The sequence below is a fragment of the Humulus lupulus genome, chromosome 1 (assembly GCF_963169125.1).
Source record: "Humulus lupulus chromosome 1, drHumLupu1.1, whole genome shotgun sequence".
Lineage (NCBI taxonomy): Eukaryota > Viridiplantae > Streptophyta > Magnoliopsida > Rosales > Cannabaceae > Humulus > Humulus lupulus.
Window position 1 is genome coordinate 40,600,674 of NC_084793.1, and position 23,816 is coordinate 40,624,489.

The window sequence follows — 23,816 nt, forward strand, 5'->3', positions numbered from 1 at the left end:
CTCACTCTACGACAAACATGGTACTCATGCTCATATTACACAAACTTACCATCCATATGTGGTCAGACACTTGTTGAAGCAAGTCACCTTGACCACTCAAAGACCCAACATGTTCAGTAGGAAGATGTGGTCTACTAATGCGCAACATCTCCTCCATCACCCCTGTTGGTACAGAGGACACATATTCTGGAAAACCCCCTACTCTATCATTTGCTTCTCTCCCTGCTAGCACAGTAATAGAAGCAACAGGGGCAACTGGTTCCCCGCCTTTCGCTAGCGATGACACCATAATGCTATCAGAGGTCAAAGCAGTTGTTCCTATTCCAGAAAGATGTGGCATGGGGGGACGAACAAGCAGCCCTTCTCCAATATCGTCACCCAAGTCACTTGGCAAATACACTGGCGTATGTACTGCAGAAGACATCAGTTGCTCTAGAAAGGCACTGGGCGACTAAAAATTACTTGTACCCTCCGGGGATACAATGATGACCTCCCACAAAGGAGTCGTAGAAGCTGCAGGAGATGTCACACGAACATCAGCACCCAAGTTATGGCCAGCTGCAGCCTCGGTAGCTCCTGATTTTTGACATACAGGGAGAGCCTCCAAAGTAATGACTTGGCCCGCATCAACTGGTTGAGGAGGACTGCTCATAGACCCAGAGCCACCCCCGAAAGCATCCTCTAAAAGATGATTCTTATGGGAGGCAAAAGAAGGACATCTCCCCTCTGATCCTTGCCTATGGCCAATATCAAACCCCCCAGCCAAGGCAAAGGCAGAGGACAACGCCTCTGCTGATCTTGCACAGGTGCAAGGAGATCTCGCCTCCACTGGCAAGTCACCATGCACCCCAGTAATAGTCACTGCCTCTGACAGCTTGACCATTATAGAAGGCAGAGCCGCAGGGGGCACAATGCTTTTCGGGCCATCCCTCATGGAGGACCCCGGTGCAGAAGAAAAAGAGGATGACGGAGGTAGATAATCGACGGGGGCAGGCCCTGGAGGCATCTTGGGTAAGGTCAGAGCTTGCCCAAGTGGTAACTTCCCTGGCGTAAGCTTGGGGATTGTCAGAGAAGAGCCTCTAACGGTAGAAGCAGACCCTCTTGAAATCTAAAGCTTGGACGAAATGCATTTTCCGTCGTCCGAATCTTCATCAGAAGATTCCTCTCGGGACTTCCTCTTTCCTAGGGTATCCTTTGGCAGAGGCACCTGTTGGAGAGGTTGGACTTGCAGAGCAGCAGAAGGTGTGGAAGACTGCCCGTGTATACGAGAAGACATGTGAGCCAAAGCATATTTGTTAGGGGACGACTCTGCGGCAGGAGCTATTAGATCCATCTCTCTTCTTGCTCTCAGGGATCCCTTGTCGCTTGGCATATGCAGCAAAGGTCTCGGAGCATGCCCTCTCATACTTAGTCTTCGATAATGACAAAATCGAAGAAGTAGGGGGAGATCTTTTTAAGAACACTCCCAGCTGGTTCGCACACGTAGTTGTGATCTTGGCAAGGGACATGTCACCCTTCAGCATTCTGACTCGCATAGCACCAAGATCAGTTCGATCCATAAAGCAGAGCCAAGTCATTATTTGCATACAGTAGGGGTTCATTACCCCTCTAATGCTGATGGCATTTTCCTTGGACTCATGAAGGAGCCCTTTCTCTGTCAGCAGACTTTGTCTCTCAGAACTCATGCTGACCTGAGGCCACGTGAAATCTGGAACATAAAATAAAATGGTAATGCATAGGACCATATTAATGGACAATCATTTAAATGCAATATGCTTACACGAAATAAGAGAAAGAACAAAGTAAAGACATAACTCACCTTTAATGAAAACCCTGGCCAAGGGAAAATTTTCTTGAGGAAAAAATTCAAGGTACCACGCACCTCCAATTGCAAAGAAATATTTGTCTCAATTCCTATGGGGCTGTCAAAATTAGTGAAGATTGTTCGGTCTTTTTGGGGGGAAAGAGAGAAGGTCTTCCAGGGCTTGCCTTCTATCTCTTTGTTTGTCGACTTAGTAAATCATGCATAGATGTCATTCGACTAAATGTCAACATTCCTGAGAGCTCCAATCATCTGAGCCCCAACTATGGATTGAATGGCATTCGAGAGAAATTGAGAAATGTGAGCTCCAGAATTTGAAATTATCTACACTAGCAGAGTAGGAAGAGGAAATCGGAGCCATTCTATCTGCCTCAAACTCATGACAATCTCGCTGGGCTTGACCGCATCCTTAAATCGCCATTCTCTTAGCTCAAAATCCGTGAGCATTCGAACTATGACATTGTCTGGAATGTCAAACAATTTGTGTATGCGATCGTATGCAGCTTTGTATTCTTCGCGGTCCACAGGATCGGGAGATGAACGTGAAGACATGGTTAGCAGAATTGGGAGATTGGCTATGGGAATGGAAGAACGACCGATCTTAGGATTTTTTCTATCTGAGTTCTTCTCCGAAAAGCTATAATGAAGTTTGAAAATTTTGAAATGAAGTTATTTGAACTGGACCAACAAAATGGGAAAAAAAATGCCTTAATCAAGTGCAATACTCGGTCATTGTGCTTGCATTGAATTCTGAATGATGCATGTCAGGGGTCTATGTGATCGTGCGCCTGCGGCGCGCCTCAATTAACGGGAAGTGACGACTTTGGGCAAAATTTTTGGCGTTGAAGAGTCAGTGCAAGGTTCGAGTGAATAGGCGTGCATCGCCCGTTTGAAGCGTGGGCCGGGGGGCATCTGTTGGACCCAAAGTGTTCGACCCAAAATGCTTTTCCGTTTTAAGTAAATTAAAACAGGTCGTTTTGGCCCTGCAGAGGCTCCGAAGTCAGAAGCCATGGGTCAGAGGCGATCTGCACCTCTGACCTTTGTACATTTAATTGATCCAAATGCATTTTGGAGGGAAATTCAGTTATTCTACCCAGCAATCAGGGAGTCAGCTTAACCAACTAACCACCTCACATTTTTGTTCTATAAATACTAAAATCTTATTCAAATGAAGGGATGGAAAAAAAATCTGACTTTAGCATCAAAGTGTCTTTCTTGCAGGTACCCTCGACGGTTCGACCATCGACAAAGTCATCTTCATCATTGGAGAAGGTCCGAAGAATTAGAATTAGTTGGCAAGTAGCTCCAAATATAGAAAGGCAAAGTTGTTGCATCTACACTTACCTTCTTTCCCAAATTAGTAACTCACCTTTTAATTAATGAGGGGAAATATTTTGATTTTAATTGCATTTATTTTTATTGGGTCTTTTCACATTCCACTTTTTTTTTTTTTTTTCACATTTCTCTCTAAAACAAGAGAATTACTAAGGGGCACTACTGGTGCCCAACACCACAAGTAGGTGACATATCGCTATTGGTGCAATCCAATATCGGATTCAATTTATTTGAATTTAATAAGTATTATGGGGTATCGCTACCCAATTATAGGGTGCCATCTCATGTGGTGTTGGACACCTTAAGGTGCCAAATAGATCACTCCAAAAACAAAGGTTGTCCACTTTCTTTTATTGTTTGTTTATTTTATTACAACGGTGATTTTTTTTGTCTTAATGCTAAACTATTTATATATGTTGTCTTTGATATTATATGTTTATTTGCTAATACGATGGTCGGTTTTATATACTTGATTGGTTATTTATTTTCGATATGGTTTGTTAATTTGTTGGAGGTGTATTTTTTTAAATGGTATATGCGTTTTTAAGTTGTTTTCAACATCATTGACTTTAACATTTTTGTTTATGTTTATCAATTGTTAGCGTTGAATGTTTATTGTTATTTTTTTATAAACAAGTTTTGAACTTATATTTCAAGTCGAGGATATATACTATTACTGATGTCCAAATCAAAATATTAGCGTTGGGTATTTTATTGATATCTAGTCTTTTATTGATAAACAACCAAACCATGAAGACAAGTGGTTTTTGATAGGTGGGATGAGGATTATGTTTGGATTAGGTTTATATAATAATCTTTTCAAATACCATTACAGTAAATATAAATAGCCATATTTTTTGTCTCCCATTGTTATAAAATGTAAAATCCTAAGATTGACTAACTTATTAAGCCATTATATTTTTCCAATTCAATATTTTTTTATTAGTCTTGATTTTTGAAATTCCATTTTTAGTAATTTCTAAATTAATTAAACCATGTGAATTAATTAAAGTGCGGAATGGTAATTAAATATTTAAACAGATGTCCGTTCTGTCGGGACAGAATCCACACTTGTTACGACAGAAGATGAACACAATAAAAAGACAGTGCAATAAACAATTAAAAACACAACAGATTTTTACAAGGTTCAGAAATCCTTTCGGATAACCTACTTCTTGGGGCCACGCCCAGAGAATAAAATTAATTAATAAAGAATCACAAGTACAAAATATTGGCTTATACAAAACAAGACTCTCTCTTGAGATTTGCCGCAACTTTGTTGTACTTCTCTTCACCAATCTGATTGTGATTGAAACGCATAACCACTTGAACTTCCTTCAATGGCCAGCGAGTGCTTGCATCCTCTCGACCAAGGCTTGTAAAAGTCCTCTCCCGAAGATTATAAAGTTGTGTTCAAATTACAAAGTGTATTCACTCATGAATGTGGTATAAACTCAACACAAATACTAAACTCTCATTTTTTTCACAAGATCACATGAATACTATGATCTTGAATACAAAGAAGGAACTCTCACAAATATTACAATACATTCACAAATTATGCATCTAAGAGTTCACTTTTTCTTAAGGCCTTAGAGACCTATTTACAGAGTCCATTTCGTGCTCATAAAGGCTGACAGTGAATCTCCTAATAAAGGCAAGAATATTTGATGATATTCTTGATTGATGAAGAATTGCCTTTTTTAGAAGATGATGATCTGACATATACGATTTTGATGGAGACAGCTAATACCTGTGTCTGATCAAAATTCTCAAGATAGAAATAATAATTTATGACACCAAAGATTCAGTTTCCTGAATTTTATAATCTTGAGTTGCACGAAAATATGCAGTCAAATATTCCAGAAATGACTTTGAGTAAGTACTGAATATTTGCAAGATATAACTTCCCTTTATAATCAAATTGTGATAATATAAAGCTAAATAATATGAAAATCACAAGAAAGGAAAAGTGAATTTCGAAAATCACAATAAAGGGAAACAAAAATTGATCTTTTAATTAAAAAGATATTTCTATAAAATATGCCAATTTTAGGATTTACAATCTCCCATTTTGGGAATTTTATAGACAAAGCATATCTATTTTTAAAAGATCCCTGAAAAGCACAAGTGAGTGCTTAAATTCACAAGAGTCACAAAATGAGTCCCCCTGCCAAAAATAACCAAAGCACAAGACAAAAACAGTTAACAAAAATAATGAACAACTGCACGTCAACCAACATAATCAAAGTACCAAAAATAGAGTTACTCTCTCTCCCCCTCATTGTCTAAGAAAATGACAAAGAACAAAGGAAACTAAACCGAAAGAAAGACACATCTAGTGTTCTTTTACATTAATCAAAAGCAAATAAAAATAGATAGAAAGGAACGGTAACCTTCATGAAGCAAGAGTGGTGGATGCATTGATAATGGCCAACGAAGTAAGAATTTGGCGCTGAGTATCCTCCACGTGAGTGAACCGCTCGGAGAGACTTGCAATTCCTGTTTGGACAAAAGCGAGAGCAGTCGGAACAACAAGAGTGTTAGATGCGACATTGCCAGACCTAGAACCAGCCAGATTAATGCCTTTGACCTTTCGAGCTGTGGACGGAGCATGGTCATCTTTGACAGTGTAGGTAGGACCAACCAAAGGAGAAGTCAAGGTCTCATGGGACTTCTTCAAAAGACGCTGAGAGTCCAAAAGTTTGTAAATGACTTGCGGAAACATCAAGTGTTGAACCCTTGCCTTTGGCACCACTCAAGGACATGATTTGATAAAAAATAACAGCAGCAAGCTCGATGGTCACACCAGTCCCAATTTTAAACAATAGAAAAGCCATATCTTGAGTGATGGTCGAGGAATGAGTGGTAGGCATCCAGTTAAAAATTGCAAATTTGAAAAGTGCACCATAATATTGAGTAAGATCCGAGACTCGTAGAGAGGCGCTTGGTTCCCACAACATAGCTTGACCAACCAATTCAGACAAGACTTAATCCTTTGCAAACTCAATAGAATCATCAATCTCAATAGGAACGAGATTGAGGGCTTTAGCAATTTCAGTAGGACTAAACTTATACCAATGATCCCTAACATACACTTTATGAAACATAAAAGAAGTCCGATCTACCAATTTATCATTCAAATTGGCATAAAATTCCTTAACTACCCGAGGCACAAACCCATCAAAGCCAGACAAAGATCGTAACCAACCTCTTTCCTCTAAAGTAAGTAAGACCCCAAAAACACGATGAGGAGCAAAAAGGAAATTACGCTCACTAATAAAGTGACGATGCTCATAAAGTTGCATATTTTTCTCATTATCATTGAAACAAAAAGTAAGAGAATGAGCTTTGAAAGAAGCTGAGGTATGGACAGGGGCACCTTTTTGTTTAGTGAGTTTGGAAGACAATTCGGGAAATGCCAATGGTGATGTGCCCTTTGGGTCAGATGCAATAGGAGTGGTTTCAGATGGGTCTTCTTCAGATTCAGTCTCCTCATCCAAATCTTCAAGAGGAACTTCAGGAATTGGCTCGGTCAAGGAAGGGTCCAACTCGGGCAGTGAGTCTTCCGTTTCAGGAGAAACATCCTCCAATGAGGTGCAAGGAGGTGGGTTGATTTTTTCCTTCAATTTGAATCTGGATAAAGGAGATGAATTAGAGATGGAGCTGGTACCTTTTGTTGGAGCCACTTTGGCCTTCTTGGTTCTCTTTGTTCCAGCGGCTTTGGATTTGAGTTCGCCCTTTGCCTTGGGGGTCAACACATTAGGGGATAATGAAGATTCAGAGTCATGTTCAGATGGATCAGACACAACTTCAGTGGAGACTGATTGGGAATGACTTGTATTCAAGGCAGGATTGGATTTTACTTAACCTTCGGATGAGGCGAGTGGAACCGCCGAGGCTAGGTTTTGCTGAGCATCAAGGTTGGGAAAGGTAACACCTTTACTCGTAGCCCCAATCAAAGTAGCTCCTTCAGGACCCGGAAGGGCAAGGACCTTCTTTCTTGCTGTGGTCTTAGGTCGACGACCTGTAGGAGGTGAGAGAGAAGGGATATATGCTGGAGCAGTTGGAGTGGCAGAGGGAACTGACTCAGGAACTATGAGACTTCACAAATTTAGAGAATGAACCACGACCGCTAGTCTTCATGGCTGCTAAGAATGAAACAAGAGAAACAGACAAAGAACAAAAACCCTAAACACTTTGGTTATACGTGAGAGAGAAAAACAAGAAAACACTGAGAATGAAACAACCAAAGTGAATCCGAATATATAGAGTATTCGGTGCACAAACGAGGCAAGTTCGAAAATGGGTAACCAAAAATGGGTAACCGGATTTATTGTGATACATGCCAAAATATCTCCTTTTTAAAACAAATTCTTTCACACCTCAAAATTGGAAACTTTTTGCATGATTTTGAATATATTGAGATAAAACAAATAAATTGCATCAATTAGATTTTCAAACTTTTTTTTAAAGTACACAGTCAAAAATATATTTTATTTTATCATTATTTTTCCTTTTTTTTTAATTTTTTTTAAAATAGATTGCCGAAAATAAAATGTAAATTGTCATACCATATGTGTCCATGTAAATGCCAAGTCCTGTTCAAGAGAAACAAGATAACCATATTTTTCACAATTTAGAGAAATGAGTTATAATTCAAATACTAAGGGGCCATAATTTGAAAAATATACCAATCACAAAACATATTTTAATCTATTCATTATATGTATGAGCATTACAACAATCTTACTCAGTCTAGTCAACAGCCATGTGTGTGTGCATGTGTAATCAATTGGGCATTTCTTTTTGGCCTTTTAAAGCTAGGGTCATTGCCCATATTTGTAAATTGTAGCCTTTTTCAAATTGTAATCATAATGGAGGCTATAACTCTTATACTGATTGTAGCCCTTTACATTGGTAGAGTATCCTCCAATATAGTTGCTAATTACCTGGTACCAACTTACTCAGTGTCGGCTTTCACACCTCAGTATAGGTAGCTCTTTTCCAAAATGGAGCCTGAAAAAGACACTGGATTAAGGAATGCTCATACAAACATAATGATTTGATCAAATATAAATTGGATGGTCTATAATTTTTCAAATATGGTTTTTTATTCCTAACAAAGTATAATACTTAGAACGCTCATTTTCTAAAATACAAAAAATATGCTCATCAAATTTCTTCCAAACAGGACAAGAGATTTACACAAACACATCTGAAAGGAAAGATAATCAATTTATTGGAAATTTCAAATAAAACAAACCCCCAAGGATTTTATGAGGGAATCAAATCTGACCGTGTCTAAACCTTTAGTAAAAATATCTGCAATTTGTTTGTTAGTCTCAACATATTCTAAAATCAATGTTTTGTTTTCAACAAGTTCCCTAATAAAATGATGATGAATGTCAATATGTTTGGTGCGAAAGTGCAGAACAGGATTTTTGGAGATATTAATAGCACTTGTATTATCACAAAAAATGGTTAAAGTTTTAATATCAAACCCATAGTCTGCCAACATTTGTTTCATCCACAAAAGTTGAGTACAACAGCTTCTAGCAGCAATGTACTCATCTTCGGCTGTTGACAAGGAGATAGAGTTTTGTTTTTTACTATGCTAGGAGACCAAATGGTTTCCTAAGTAAAAACAACCACCACTTATACTTTTACGATCATCAGTGTTTCCTGCCCAATCTACATCACTATAGCACACAAGGTTAGAATTTGTTTCTTTGGAGTACCAAATGCCTAAATCAAGAGTATTATTGACGTAACGAATAATTATTTTTACAGCAGTCACATGAGACTTCATGGGGTTCCCTTAGAAACGAGCACACACTCCAACACTATAATTGATGTCAAGGCGACTAGCAGTTAATTATAGGAGACTCCCAATCATACTCCTGTAAAGGTTGGATCAAATTTCTTCCCATTCTCATCTTTAGATAGTTTGATGGTAGTTCCCATGGGAGTTTTAGCAGGTTTAGATGTATCGAGTCCAAATCTCTTCACTAAATTTTTGGCATACTTGCTTTGTGAAATAAAAATTCCCTTGTCTGACTGCTTCACTTGGAGTCCTAAGAAAAAATTGAGTTCTCCTACCATGCTCATCTCAAACTCTTCCTGCATTTGTTTCACAAATTCCTGCACTAGAGAATCATTAGTAGAACCAAAAAATATATCATCAACATATATTTGTGCTATCATAATAGTTGAATCAACATTTTTGATAAAAAGTATTTTGTCTACTCCCCCTCTCTTGTATCCCTTTGAGACCAAAAAATGGGTTAGTCTCTCATACCAAGCCCGTGGGGCTTGTTTCAACCAATACAAAGCTTTTTGCAATATAAAAACATGATTAGAACAGTAAGGATCCTTAAACCCTTTGGGTTGTTCCACATAAGCTTCTTCATACAAAAATCCATTTAAAAAAAGTGGAGTTTACATCCATTTGGAACAATTTAAAACGAAGAACACATGAAATAGTAAGTAATAATCTTATGGATTCAAGTCTTGCAACAGGGGCAAATGTCTCATCAAAATCAATTCCTTCAACTTGAGTGTACCCCTGTGCAACTACTGTAGCTTTATTTCTTATTATGGTCCCAAATTCATCAGTTTTATTTTTAAATATCCACTTTGTACCTATAACATTAGTATGACTCGGTCTAGGGACAAGGATCCATACCTCATTCCTTGTGAATTGATCTAGCTCTTCTTGCATAGCATTGATCCATGATTCATCATTTAAGGCTTCCTTCACATTTTTCAGTTCCAAAGTAGAAGTAAAACAGAAAAATTGAACCAAGTTTACATACCTCTTTCGAGTGAACATACTCTCTTCAAGATTTTCTAACAGGAGATCAAAAGGGTGATTATTTTTTTACTCTGGTTGATGGTTCTTTTTGAACAGAGTCAGAGGAAATAACTGGATTTTCCTTCTCTGTTTGTCCAGTTGTTGTTTCGACAGAATCAGTGTCTGATACATCATTGGTAGCTGTTGTCGCCTCTGAAGGTTGTGCTGTCAGATCTGCCATTTCTTTATGATGTCGAACATCAGCGAACTTGTCAATTTCCTCCTCCTGGGAGTACTCAGAAAATATTTTAGATCATCTACATCCACATTGGCAGATTCCATAATAGTTTGGGTTCTCATGTTATAAACACGATAAGCCCTACTATTGGTGGAATATCCAAGAAAAACTCCCACATCACTTTTGGCATCAAATTTGCCCAGATTCTCACGATCTCTAAGAATATAACACAGACACCCATAAACATGAAAATAATTGACATTGGGTTTTATACCTTTCCAGATTTCATATGGAGTTTTATTTATACCTGGACGCAGAAAAACATGATTAATTGTGTAACAAGCAGTGTTAATTGCTTCAACGCACAATTTCTTTGTGAGTTTTTTTCTATTTAGCATAACTTTGGCCATTTCCTGCAAAGTATGATTTTTCCATTCCACTACCCCATTTTGTTCTGGGGTTTTGGGAGCAGAAAATTCATGCAAAATTCCAAAAGATTTACAATATTCATCCTTAACAGAATTTTCATACTCCTTACCATGATCACTTCGTATTCTTTCAATCTTTCCAATGTTACAATTTTTTTCAACTCTTAGTCTTGTACATAGAATTTGAAAAGCTTCAAATGTATCTGATTTTTCTCTTAAGAAATCTACCCAAGTAAATCTAGAAAAATCATCCACGCATACAAAAATATATCTCTTACCATTAATAATTTCAACCTGTATAGGACCCATGAGATCCATATGCAATAATTCTAACACATTTGAAGTATTAATATCAGATAGTGCTTTATGGGAAATTTTCAACTGTTTTCCCAATTGACATGATTCACACTTACCAAGTGATTCTTTACCCAGCTTGGGTATACCACGGATGAGACCTGCATTTGCAATCTTTTTCAAGTTTTTGAAATTTATATGTCCACGTTTTTCATGCCACAAATCAATATTATTAAAACTTGATGATGACGCATGACATGTGAATTTTTGTGTGAGTGTGTAACAATTATCCAAAGAACGAGAACCTTTAAGATTAATGTCACAACTTTGATTTACAACATTACACTCATCATGCGAAAAATTAACAAGAAAACCTTGGTCACAAATTTGACTTATGCTAATTAAGTTGGCTTTCAGCCCATCAACAAGAAGCACATTTTTCAGTTTTGGAAACCCTTCAATGTTTAGAGTACCTTTACCTAAAATATTTCCCGTCATTCCATCCCCGAATGTTACTACTCCACACTTCAAGGATTTGAAGTTGGTGAGTATGTTGGCATTACCTGTCATATGTCTTGAACAACCACTATCAAAGTACCATGAACTAGATGCATGCATTTTTTGACAGGTAAAGGTAGCCAAGCAAACAAGTTATCTTTCTTGGTCCATATTGTTTTTTATTTTGAATTTATTTTGGTCAAGAATTGATTCATGCTACCAAAGTTTTTAACATAATTCTTTTTAAACAAATTTAACAGAGAAAACACTTAGGTCTTATGTGTCATTTCATCCCATAAAAATGACAAAATGGTACAAATTGTCCAGTGTTTCTTTTTGGAGAGATTTTCTTTAGTTATAGATCTGTTGGAACAGATGACAACTTCGTGGTCTCTGAAGAGTTACTTTAACCTGCAAAACAGTTAGTTGGCACAACAATCGGATAATTCATGGATTTTACAAAAACCATTTTTCTTGAGGATTTAGATCCATTAGATCCTAATCCACTGTAATCACCAGTTTTTTTTTCCTGCAGAGAGAATATCATCCAAAATTCCAGATCTTGGATTAAGCATTTTGACACCTTTTTGCAAAAGATCAATTTCTATACTCAAAGAATTAATTTCATCATTTTTGGAAGCAATAATCATCTCCAAGTTCTTTAATTTTTTCAACAGATTTTTTATTATTACTAGCCATTAATCGATTCTCAGAGAAAAATTTCAACCAATGATCATACATTATTTTATAAGACTCTTTCAATAACTCCTCATCTAAGTCAGAATCATCAGAGTCAATGTCAGAATTATCATTATTAACAACAGAATTATTAAGGCATGACAAATCCTTGTAATCGACTGAAGAAAAACCCATACCACTCTGTTCAGAAAAAAAATCGTTGTAACAGAGGTTAAGGCAACACTATTTTCTTCCTCATCTCTCTGTTCAGAGTCTTGATCACTCCACGTGGCTGTCATGACTTTCTTTTTCTTTAAGGTATTTTCACACTCAGATTGAATGTATCCAAATCCTTCACATTTCCTGCACTGAGTACCCTTTTTATTAGTCTCAAAGGGTTTAGAAAAATTACCTTTTGGGTTTTTGGATATGTCCTTTTTGTTTCTCAATTTCTTTATGTACTTTTGAAAAAAATTTGTTAACAAAGCCATCCCATCATCCGAACTCTCCTTCTTTTCTCTGGAAGGTTTCAAGGCAATAGATTTTTCCTTGATTTATTCTGTTTTACCTTTTTGTCTAATTTGTTGGTTTAGTTCAAAGTTCGGAGTGAACCTATCAATTCTTCTACTTTTATTTTGTCCAGATCTTTTGCATCTTCAATTGCAGTTAGCTTAGTCTGAAACCTGTCAGGAAGAACTCTAACAATTTTTTGAGCCAAAACATTATCTTCAAGTTTCTCACCAACAGCAAAATATTCGTTAGCAATATATGACAATTTCTCATAAAATTCAGTGAGGGTTTCATTTTCATTCATTTTCAAATTTTGTTGTGAGCATAACAAGCCTAGAATGCTTAACATCAGCAGTTCCTTCAAATTGAGTTTGAAGGATTTGCCAAGCATCTTTGGCCGAAACACATGAAGAAATCAATTTAATATAACCTTAACCAACACCATTAAAATAGCATGTAATGCTTTATTATTGTAACTGTACAGTTTATCTTCAACATCAATCCAATCAAGTTTAGATTTTACCTTAGTTACATCATTGCTTTCTGCTGGAGGAGTCCAACCACTCAAAACAGCTCTCCAAGCCTTTTCATCTTGAGATTTGACGAAGCCTCTCATTCTAACTTTCTAGTATGGATAGTTCAAATCATTGAGTAAAGGGGGGCGAGTTATGGAGCCTCCTTTTGTAAAAAAAGACATTGCAAGAACAAGAACAACAAACGAAATAAACCAAGATCACACTCAAAAGTGAGTGACCTGCTTTGATACCAATTGAAATTTCATTTTTAGTAATTACCAAATTAATTAAACCACGTGAATTAATTAAAGTGTGAAATAGTAATTAAATGTTTAAACAGATGTCTGTTCTGTCGGGATAGAATCAACACTTGTCACGACAGAAACTGAACACAATAAAAAGACAGTGCAAAAAATAATTAAAGAACACAAAGAATTTTTATTAGGTTCAGAAACCCTTTTAGATAACCTACTCCTTGGGGCCACGCCCAAGGAATAAAATCAATTAATAAGGAATCACAAGTACAAAATATTGACTTATACAAAACAAGACTCCTTCTTGAGATTTGCCGCAACTTTGTTGTACTTCTCTTCACCAATCTGATTTTGATTGAAATGCTCAACCACTTGAACTCCCTTCAATGGCCAGTGAGTGCTTGCATCCTCCTGACTCAAGGCTTGTAAAAATCCTCTCCCGAAGATTATAAAGTTGTGTTTAAATTACAAAGTGTATTCACTCATGAACGTGGTATAAACTCACCACAAATACTGAACTCTCATTTTTTTCACAAGATCACGTGAATACTATGATCTTGAATACAAAGAAGGAACTCTCACAAATATTACAATACATTAAAAAATTATGAATCTAAGAGTTCACTTTTTCTTAAAGCTTTAGAGACCTATTTATAGAGTCTATTTCGTGCTCATAAAGGCTGAGAGTGAATCTCCTAATAAAGGCAAGAATATTTGAAGATATTCTTGATTGATGAAGAATTTTTTTTTTAGAAGATGCTGATCCGATTGATATGATTTTGGTAGAGACAGCTAATACTTGTGCTGGATCAAAATGCTCAAGATAGAAATAATTATTAATGACAGCAAAGATTCAGTTTCCTGAATTTTATAATCTTTAGCTGCACGAAAATATATATTCAAATATTCTAGAAATGACTTTGAGTAAGTATTAAATATTTGCAAATATAACTTCCCTTTATAATCAAATTGTGATAATATAAAGCTAAATAATCCGAAAATCACAAGAAAGGGAAAGTGAATTTCAAAAATCACAATAAAGGGAAAGTGAATTTCGAAAATCACAATAAAGGCAAACAAAAATTGATCATTTAATTAAGAAGATATTTCTATAAAATATGTCAATTTTAAGATTTACAATTTTCGAAAGTATATATAGTATGATTGGTGTATTTTGCTTATTTAGAAAAATATGAATTATATATTAAACAAATTATCTATAGACAAGTTCCATATTTATATATGGTAAATATGTCTATAATGGTATGTTTAATACATAATTGAATATTGATCAGATTTTTTGGTCTTAATTGATTTAATTCTTTAAATATCTTTGTGCCCTAGAAATTTCAAATTTGAAATGAACTTAGTTTAGAATTAAGTCCAAGTTCATTCATCTGTGATGTTATTGAATGTTCTTCTGTTACATCTGGATTTCTCTGCAATGAATGTAATTGAGAGTTTTTTTAAGATAAAAAACAAGATTGGCTTGCCTTAGGGTTTCTTAAACTATATAAATACCAGACCTAAGCAGCAACTAATATTGACTCCTCTCCATTCTAATGTTTCATATATTGAGAAGTTCGTTTTTATGTAAAGAGTAGTTTTTGTTCAACTATCTCTTTGTTTGTTTGTTTGGCTTTGTGTTATTGTCGACGCTATTTTTCGACACCTTAAATTTGAAGAGCACTAAATAATATTTCAGAAAGAAGAAAAGAACAGAAGAACTTTTACGTGGTTCAACAGTTAAAATCTGCCTAGTCCATGAGTCAATATTATTGATCTTAATACTCTCTCAATGATTTCTCAGAGCAATTCGACAGAGTATTCTCAGTACCCATTTGTGCATGAATCCAAATGAAAATTACTAGGCTATTTATAAGCCTGGTTAGGAGAATATCTTCCCCTGATCCAAGGAAGTTAAAAAAAATTATTCAAACATGAAACAAATGTATATAAATACACTAAATACATAATATCCCATAATAATTGTGATTTAATATCTGATAACAACAAATCCCTAAGGAATAGGGATCTTCTAATAGCTGTTGAGTGCAAAATGCGTTGTTGACCTCGAATGCAAGGTTAACGCACTTTCGAGATCGACATAACTTTGAACATGTTATTCCAGTCAGCATCCGCCTCAACTAGTGGTTTCATCGAACTCAATCTTCGGAGACCACTGCCCTCGAGCTTGCAACTAAGGCTCAAATAACACCCATATGCGTCGGAGAAGATTCTTTCTTTCGAGCTCGAGCCTTAAGCTCAAGCCTTTAAACTAGTGCTTGATCGCCAACAACAACCGGTCAGGAATTATGCATATTTATCAAAGTGTTCAGCCACTGTTTGCTATTTTCGAGCTTACTCTTTACGAGCCTACATTTTGAGGCTCATTTATTCATCCTCAAAATTTGGGTGTAACATTTTCCCCCTCAAAAGTGTTGGTTCGAATCCTCTAAGAATGAAACTTTTGAACTCCATTTTTCTAAAAAATGTACCACCTACCACACTCGAGTTCAGACATGCGTCACTTGGGGATTGCACACCCAGAGTACTCAAGTACTCTCATTTTCTGTACTTGTCCTTTCATATGGCCCTTTTTGCCGCCAATTTTTAGAACTAAACCCGGTCTATTAGATCATCTTTCAACTCAAACTAAGGGCCCAGATTTGCTCGACCCTTGCCAGTCCTTTTTGACGTATATATACGTCTTCTCTTTCCCATTCTCCTTAACTTTTGCATTTTTTCTTTCAGAAAATTACACACCAGAGAAAACCAGAACCAAAGCTTTTCTTTTTCTTCGCATGTTCTTAAAACCAAAGAAGTAAAGCCATTCAAGTACTCGGCTTCGTGAAATCATTCTTGCTTCCCCTTCTTCAGTCGATGATCTCATCGTTTCCTTGATCCAATTTGCGTAAGTGCTATGATCTTTCCTGGTTGTATATGTATTTTTTTTGTTTATGCATTTCTTTCGTCCGTGAGGATGACTTTCTGGTTCTTACCAAATTTTATGGCTCCTCTCTAGCATTAGGCAAGTTTTTTTATTTGAGTAGATTTGGTATAATTAGGATTCGGTTTAGATCAAAAAATTTATGGTAGAAACATGTAAAAATGGAGTTTTTCTAGTAATGGGGTATTTTGGTCATAGGTTTCATGTAGCTTAAGAAATAGGGTTTTGGATTAGAGTTTTAATGCATGTATCTTGAAAATATCGCCTTTTCGAGTAACTGCCAACTTTTTTCCTGGAAATCCGGGATTCTTTTTAAACTGGTAATAATCGTCCCACTCTCGCGTGGGTGCACGCTCGATGCCCGAACTTTACAATAGTTTGGGATAGACATCCGAGTCAATCTCGCATTTTCCAGCCTTCAAGCTCGATTAGGGAGATCTTGTTATCTCGAGCTTTCAAGATCGAGTTATCAAGATTTTAAACCTTTCCTCTTTTATTATTATTTTTTTCTATATAATGGGCCCTCACCTTTTTCTTCCTTGCTAGATGTCACAGTACTTTGAGAATCGGTGGGGGCCCAAGTTGCCATCCCTTACCACCCATCAACTCCCAATTCTGAATCACCTTTCACCCAATATCAGCGACTGATCTGCGAGCACAAAGAATGGTGCGAGCAAGAAGACGATCCAGATAGAAAAGTCAAGCTCGCAGCATGGAGCCGTGAGCATTTACAAGCTGGGGCTTTACTACCCCTAAAGGATTACTTCTAGAGATTTCTAGACTACGCATGCATAGCTCCATTCCTACTTCAGACGAACTCATTCAGGGTTCTATCCATGGGAGGAGCCTACGTCACACGAGATCCTGTACCTCTTCTACCTTAAAAGCAACCCCTCCTGAACTTATGGTGGGGATGGGTTCTATATCTTTCAAGCTACCCCAAGGAGAAGTGACTGTTCAAGGATATATCGAACCATACTCCAAACTTCAAGACCGCCTTCTTCTAGACAGACGGTCTCGCTCCCTCCAGATTCTACTCCTTTTGGAGAATTCATAAGTTCCTTGCTTGTCTTTTCTGATTAAATTTCCCTTTAATTTGCGAGCCCAACTGACTTACTCATATATTTTATATAGCCACCTACCATCATCCCCAGCCCACAAACACCATGAGGGAACATAGGGAAGCTATCGTCAAGCTTCCCTATGGTCAGCGATCCCTCTCCTATCTTCTCCACGAGGAAAAGCTTCAGCTTTGCAACCTTCTAGAAAAAGGTGAGACCACCTCGGGCAACCGCAAATATTCGAGATAGGAGGACGTGCCCATGCCTACCACCAAGTTCCCCTTGAAAGGAAAACACGTGGGTCAAAGCTCTTGAGCCCATAGACCTCGCCCATTCAAACTCTTAGGCTTGGGAAATGAGACACATAGTGAGACCTCAGCGAGCTCGTCAGAAGGTAAAGTTGTGCTCGACTCATCCATGTGGTCTCCGTCATTACCTAACTACGAACGTGGCGTAATGATTCTCTTTGAGGTCCCAAGGGATAACTTTCTAGCATGGTCGAGAGTAGGTCTTAGAGTCCGTAGGTTCTATAGTTGGCTAGGTAAATACCAAACCATGTATAGCTTAAATGAAGTTTGGGATGGGGTAGCAGTGCAATATGGCACAAACGAATATAGGGACCTCTCGAGGATGCCCCCCACCTTTAGGGAGGGGACTCCCATGGCCTCGTCCGAAGACATGGGAATTTCCTGGTCCCCAAGTTTGAGCCCTAGTAAGTCCTCCTGATAGGTTCTTGACATTGAGTCTTTTCATTTAGGAAAATGTGTATGAATTTTTTCTTTCTCGACTTGATTAATCTTCCTTTTGGTTTTCAGGTGACATGGAGTCGGATCTAGACAACCTTTTGGGACAGGCCCCAAGCACCGAGGTACCAAACAAGGTCGTGCAACCTCAAAGAAAGGGGCCTCCTTGAATTCGGCAAAGATCATTGAGGGCTCATCTACCTCGAAGTAAGCCTCTTCAGAGCCCAAGGCCCAGGCTCCGGACTCCACGGACGTGGTTTCTGACACAGTTCTCGTGACCTCAACGGTCACCACCACTGAGCCTTCAGAGACCATGCCACCTCCCCAACTGATACCTACTGGTGACAAAGGCAAACAAGTTGTGCCTCCTTCGGCCCTCAAGCCTACGGGTGCCTCGAACGTGGTCCGTAAGTTTGGGGCATCACCACACATGCGGGAGTACCCTCTAGAGAATCTGGCAGGGTCTTTGGGAGACAACCTTTGCTCGGACTTATTGTCCCGAACAGGCCAGTCCTTCAGTAATCTCGATGCCAATGTGTGGTGGTTTTTGAGGGGGGACAATCCCACATGCCTCACTAACGAAACAATAGAGCTCGGGGTTTCGGTAAGTCTGTTCCCCATGACTTTTACTTTCTACGGTCATCTGTTTATTTTCTAACCATTGTAAAAACTTTTTGTTTCATACCCTTCTAGGTGTCCTTCGCCAGAGTTTTGTATTCTCCTCAAAGATGGCAGTGGTAGAAACCCTGGTTTATGAAACAAACTAGGCTCACATCCGAGTTGAAGTTGGTCTGAAGGAGGCCAAGGGATCCAAGGTCAGAGTTGAGGAGGCTTGAGCCAAGGTCGAGGATGCCCTCAAGATTTTTCAAGCTAAACTTAACTCCTCCGAGGCTACCATCAACAACCTGAAGGCAGAACTCGACACCAAGACAATGGATTTTGATGCTGCCAGGGCCAAGATCGATCACCTGAAGGCAGAGACAAGTTTTTCCAAGGTCGAGGCTGAACGCCTGAAGGAGGAGAAGAATTCTGCCTTCGAAATTATTGAGGATGAGAAGAAGCGCATGCTCGAGGAGTTCAAGACCAAGAAGGATTGGGCTACGGACCGAGCTATCACTACTACAAAAATTACATGATAAGTTCGTTAAAAAATGACATCTGAATGTTCATAAGTCGGTTGGGAACTGACTTCCCATGCAGTGACTTATGATGTAAGAACATGGTCGCTCAGTTGGCGCCAAACCGACATCTGGTGTAAGACATGGTACGTCGGTTGCAAACCGACCTCTAGTGTAAGACATGGTAGGTCAGTTGTACACCGACCTCTGGTGTAAAACATGATATGTCAGTTCGCAGCCGACTTATGGTGTAGACATCTATTTTCAGTTTTAGTAAAACCGACTTATGGTGTTTTTTTTCACTTAAAAAGTGTATTATGCCCAAAACAAATCATGTTTTTTTATACAAACAAACTGAAAAAAACAAAACATATATCACAATAATATAAAATACTAGAATTTGAACTAAGTATCTAAAATAACGAGTCTTAAGTTAATTACAAAATGACTCACATAAGCATTGTAAACTATAGTTAGGCAACAAAAGTGTGTATATCTTCAAAAAAGTCTAAGTTAACATTGTAAGTATGTCTCATTAAAAGTCTAGTTAACAAAAGTGAGTGGACCTATGTAGTACTCATCAAATCCATGACGCATTGTGCCCATTCTTCACGTACTTCATTGATCTCATCTTTTGTGTAATAGTTCTTCCCGCCACACTAAAACAAAATTCATTGCATGAGTTGAATTAATATATTTAATCTTAAGGTAAAGCTAGAACTTCAATAATGAATATTTTCACTTACATTACTAGTTAGCCATCGCATTGAAAACTCATTTGTCACGAAGTCCTTCATCATCCTCATAACATAGAACCCACATTGTACTGATTGTAATGGTTGACGAGGACACTTAACTGTTCTCCACGCGACTTCCTTAGTTTTTGCATTATTTGTGCGTAAATGTTGAAAGACACTAAATAATAATAACATAAACATTTAGATGTTGTTAATTTTAAATGAATTAAAGAGTATGCAGTTAATTGGTTTGATTTTTACCGAGAAATGAGAGATTTGATTTCATCTGGTGGAAAATTGTGAAGAGAATCCAAGAAATAGCACAATTGGTGATCAAAATCAATTATTATAAGCATCCAATGCTTTCTAACAAAAACACAAAAATATTTCATTATTAATATTATATATATTCACTACCAAAATACTAAAAGTAAAAAATTTACCCCTTATGATATGGCAACAACCACATCTGACCCGGATTTGAATCAATCATACGCTTTGATACCCATTCAACTCGTTCTTCTTCAGTGGATCCAACATTTGATAACCAAATTGGCTCAACAAAACGAAAAAAGTGACTGATCTCTCTTTTCACTAATTGGAATTATAAAATCCTACATAAAAAATATATCTCTGTTAAATTTATAAAATAAGTTATGAACAAACTTATAATTATTTTTAAAATCTTTGATACCTGATATATAACGATACACATGATGCTCCAATCTCTTCGATTAATCCAACATGGACTATATCTTCTTGTGAGATATATAAATCATTCTCATGGCCGAATATCTCAAAATCCATCGGAATTTTTATCATGAAACTTGGCTCCACATACTTCACGGTAGTTAATAGATACTTGAGAAAGCGAGGAACCCCACTAGGAATCTTGAAGAGTATCGGGGCACTAGCTTTAATTGACACTACTTCATTTTGACTAGGAAGTTTTTTGGGAAGGATGAGACGTCTCTTGTGTCATTGGGGCATTAGGTATTGGTGAACCATTCCTTTTTTGCTTCTTTGTCTTCTTAGGTAGCTTCAACATGAAAGTAACACATGTTAGTCATGAAAAATAATTCAATCACTAAATATAGTTTCTTGTCAATGTCTTACCAAATCTGAATCGTAAGGAATGATAAGATGAGATGGCCACTCAACATAGTGGCCGACAGCATGACGTACTAAAGAAATCTCATCTCCAATAGGAAAAATAAGTTTAGCCTCATCATTGCAGCACTCATCCACTTGCACACGATAGTTACCCTTTCTTAAGTCAACACAATGAATTTTTCCGCTTGTTGCCATTATTCGTCCAATAGCAACAGTATCACCATTTTCTGTCAATAATCTAGACTTCTGATTATCCTACAAGCTCAAGACGAGGACAAAATAATATTTATGTTATAATAGATATTTTCTAAAATAATAATATGAATAGGTGAAGAATAAAATACCTTTGAAGAAACTATAGACTCATTAACCACCTCCATTGGCGTAAGGGTCTCACTTGTTCGTGAAACTATCGTAGGCAAACTCACTTTACTTCCTTTTAATGATGAAATTTGGTTTGCTAATTCTGTAAACTTTGTCAAAAATAACTCTCGTTCTTGTTTTCGTTCTTCTCTTTCTCGTTTTTCGTTCTACTTCAAATTGTTCAGCTTGACTTCGTAGTCTTTGCTCAAAGGATTGCTCTAACTTTTTAAAGTCATCTAAGTATTTTTGCGATTGGTGTTGTTGAAATTGAAATTGATATTGTTGAAGTCCACTAAAACCTCCTGCTGGCTTCAAAAAGTAGTCTCTTTGTGTAACTCCGCGACTTTGGCCTCTTACTCTACCAGGATGCTCCTTTGTTCCTAACACTTGTGTCAATATATCGTTTGTCCCAACTTCTACAAGTGTCCCCTCATTTCTCTTATCTAGAAGGTCATCCTGCAATATTTAATTTCATAAATTTAGTAATATAATATAATGAAGGATAAAAAAAATATCCAAGTTCATACAGTTTACAACATACAATGGCATCTCCTATAAGCTTGTCACGTTCATTTACATAATTTCCTGATGCATCTTTCCTTGCCTCCTTCCAAAGTATAGATCAATCTATTGGCTCATCTGTGCCTAGTTTAGTTTGCTATAACAAAATAAAACTCAATTAGTTATATATTAAACCACTACAAAAATTAAAATCAATAGTAAAAGCTCACTTACAAGGTCAATTTCTATTTCTTTATAATTGTGTCGTGATGAACGATGAGGATACTCCAAAGCAGCACGCCTCTCTTTTTGTTTTTTTACTAAATTCCTAATTCAATTGGAATAATTTAAATTTTCAATAAATTAATATATGAATAAAAAAAATTGAAACTTAGTATTGTACACTTACTTGAAATTCTTTACTTTTTCTTTTGGTGACGAAGTTTTTCCATTCCTCCTCAGGAATGTTATATCTTTTTGGAGGCACATCTAATGCAGTGAGATTTGCTTCCAATAAATCTTGGTTGTTAAGGTAAGGAGCTACAAATCTTCTAGTAAAAAATGTTTTGAATGTCCTCCACTTGATGCCTACTGAACTCATCACTTCCTTTCTCATTCCCTCGTTAAGATGAAAAGCTAGCTACAAAGTTTAACAATACAAGTCAGTGTAAATAATAATATACAAGTTTAAAAGATTACCTTCAGTCTATGAACCTTACATTTACATCTTTCCAAACATTCTCTAAAGTTGCAGCAGAAACATCATGCCAATTATCATATGTAATTGACACCATTGACTTTGCTTGCATCCCCAAATAGCATTGTAACGCTCTCTCCGGAGTTCCAATTGATTGCCCTCTCTTGTTAAACCTTAAATTTATCTTAATCCCTTTGATCTTGTCAGCAATTATTTTTGCCAATCGCACTATCCCCTTAGTCTGCCTACTTTTCTTCTTCTTTGTTGTAAGATCTTCACTACCAGCCTCTTCTAAATTGATACCTTCGTCTGCATTGTCTTCAAGTTCCTCTTCGGGATGCTCTTCATGATGGTCCATGATCCTATTAAGAAAAAACAAGTATAAAGATTAGTACATAAAATAAACAAATGATAAGAATATTTTAAATACAAAGCCACTAGGGTGAGACTCAGGTTTGGTCTAGTGGTTATGGGGGTTGGGAATTAGGGTGAGACTCAGGTTCGAAGGTTCGAACCTAGGATCTCTTGTTATTAAGGCTTTTAGTCTCAATTACGCACCAAGTGTGCTAATGATAAAAGAAAATATATTTTAAATACAAACTTACAATCCAAATTCCATCACAATCTCTTCGAACATATGGTCCAACTATTGATTCAATTCCCTCAAATTCATTGATATCTCCAATTTCTTTCTCAAAAGTTTGAAGTTCGCCAATCTCATAATCATCATCATCATCATCATCATCACCTATGAATTTTGGTTGTGATGCAAGTACAATTGACCATCGTGAATCTGATGGATCTTGAATATAGAATACTTGTTTTGCTTGACTTGCTAATATAAATGATTCTTCCTTATGGCTTATTTTATTGAGATCCACTAAAGTACATCCTAACTCATCTGATATAACATACTTGTCTTCTACCCAATTGCATTTGAACATTGCCATCCTAAAATCACGATAATCAAGCTCCCATATTTCTTCAATGACTCCATAAAATTTCATATCTCCATAAAATGGTTTCTTATCACGAGCTGAAGCAAATTGAAGAGTTTTTGCAACAATACATACACCGCTATTTTGTGTCACTCTAACATCATCATGAGCTTTTGTACTAAATCTATAATCATTTACGACAAATCCATCATGCTTAATTGCCATTG

At 37.0% G+C, this 23,816-nt stretch overlaps 2 protein-coding genes across 2 annotated transcripts; both read right to left on the reverse strand.

Annotated features, from left to right (window-relative positions):
* Nucleotides 1-19,795: 19,795 nt before the first annotated feature.
* Nucleotides 19,796-20,572, reverse strand: LOC133823575 (uncharacterized). Its single transcript, XM_062256454.1, has 4 exons — nucleotides 20,421-20,572; nucleotides 20,239-20,343; nucleotides 19,987-20,155; nucleotides 19,796-19,899 (listed from the first exon to the last, which is right to left on the reverse strand). Exons 1-4 carry the CDS (start codon nucleotides 20,468-20,470, stop codon nucleotides 19,807-19,809), a joined length of 417 nt encoding a protein of 138 aa, XP_062112438.1. The 5' UTR covers nucleotides 20,471-20,572; the 3' UTR covers nucleotides 19,796-19,806.
* Nucleotides 20,573-22,136: 1,564 nt separating this feature from the next.
* On the reverse strand, nucleotides 22,137-23,740 carry LOC133813894 (uncharacterized). The gene is made up of 4 exons (XM_062246928.1): nucleotides 23,257-23,740; nucleotides 22,674-23,013; nucleotides 22,364-22,594; nucleotides 22,137-22,151 (listed from the first exon to the last, which is right to left on the reverse strand). Exons 1-4 carry the CDS (start codon nucleotides 23,286-23,288, stop codon nucleotides 22,137-22,139), a joined length of 618 nt encoding a protein of 205 aa, XP_062102912.1. The 5' UTR covers nucleotides 23,289-23,740.
* Nucleotides 23,741-23,816: the final 76 nt, after the last annotated feature.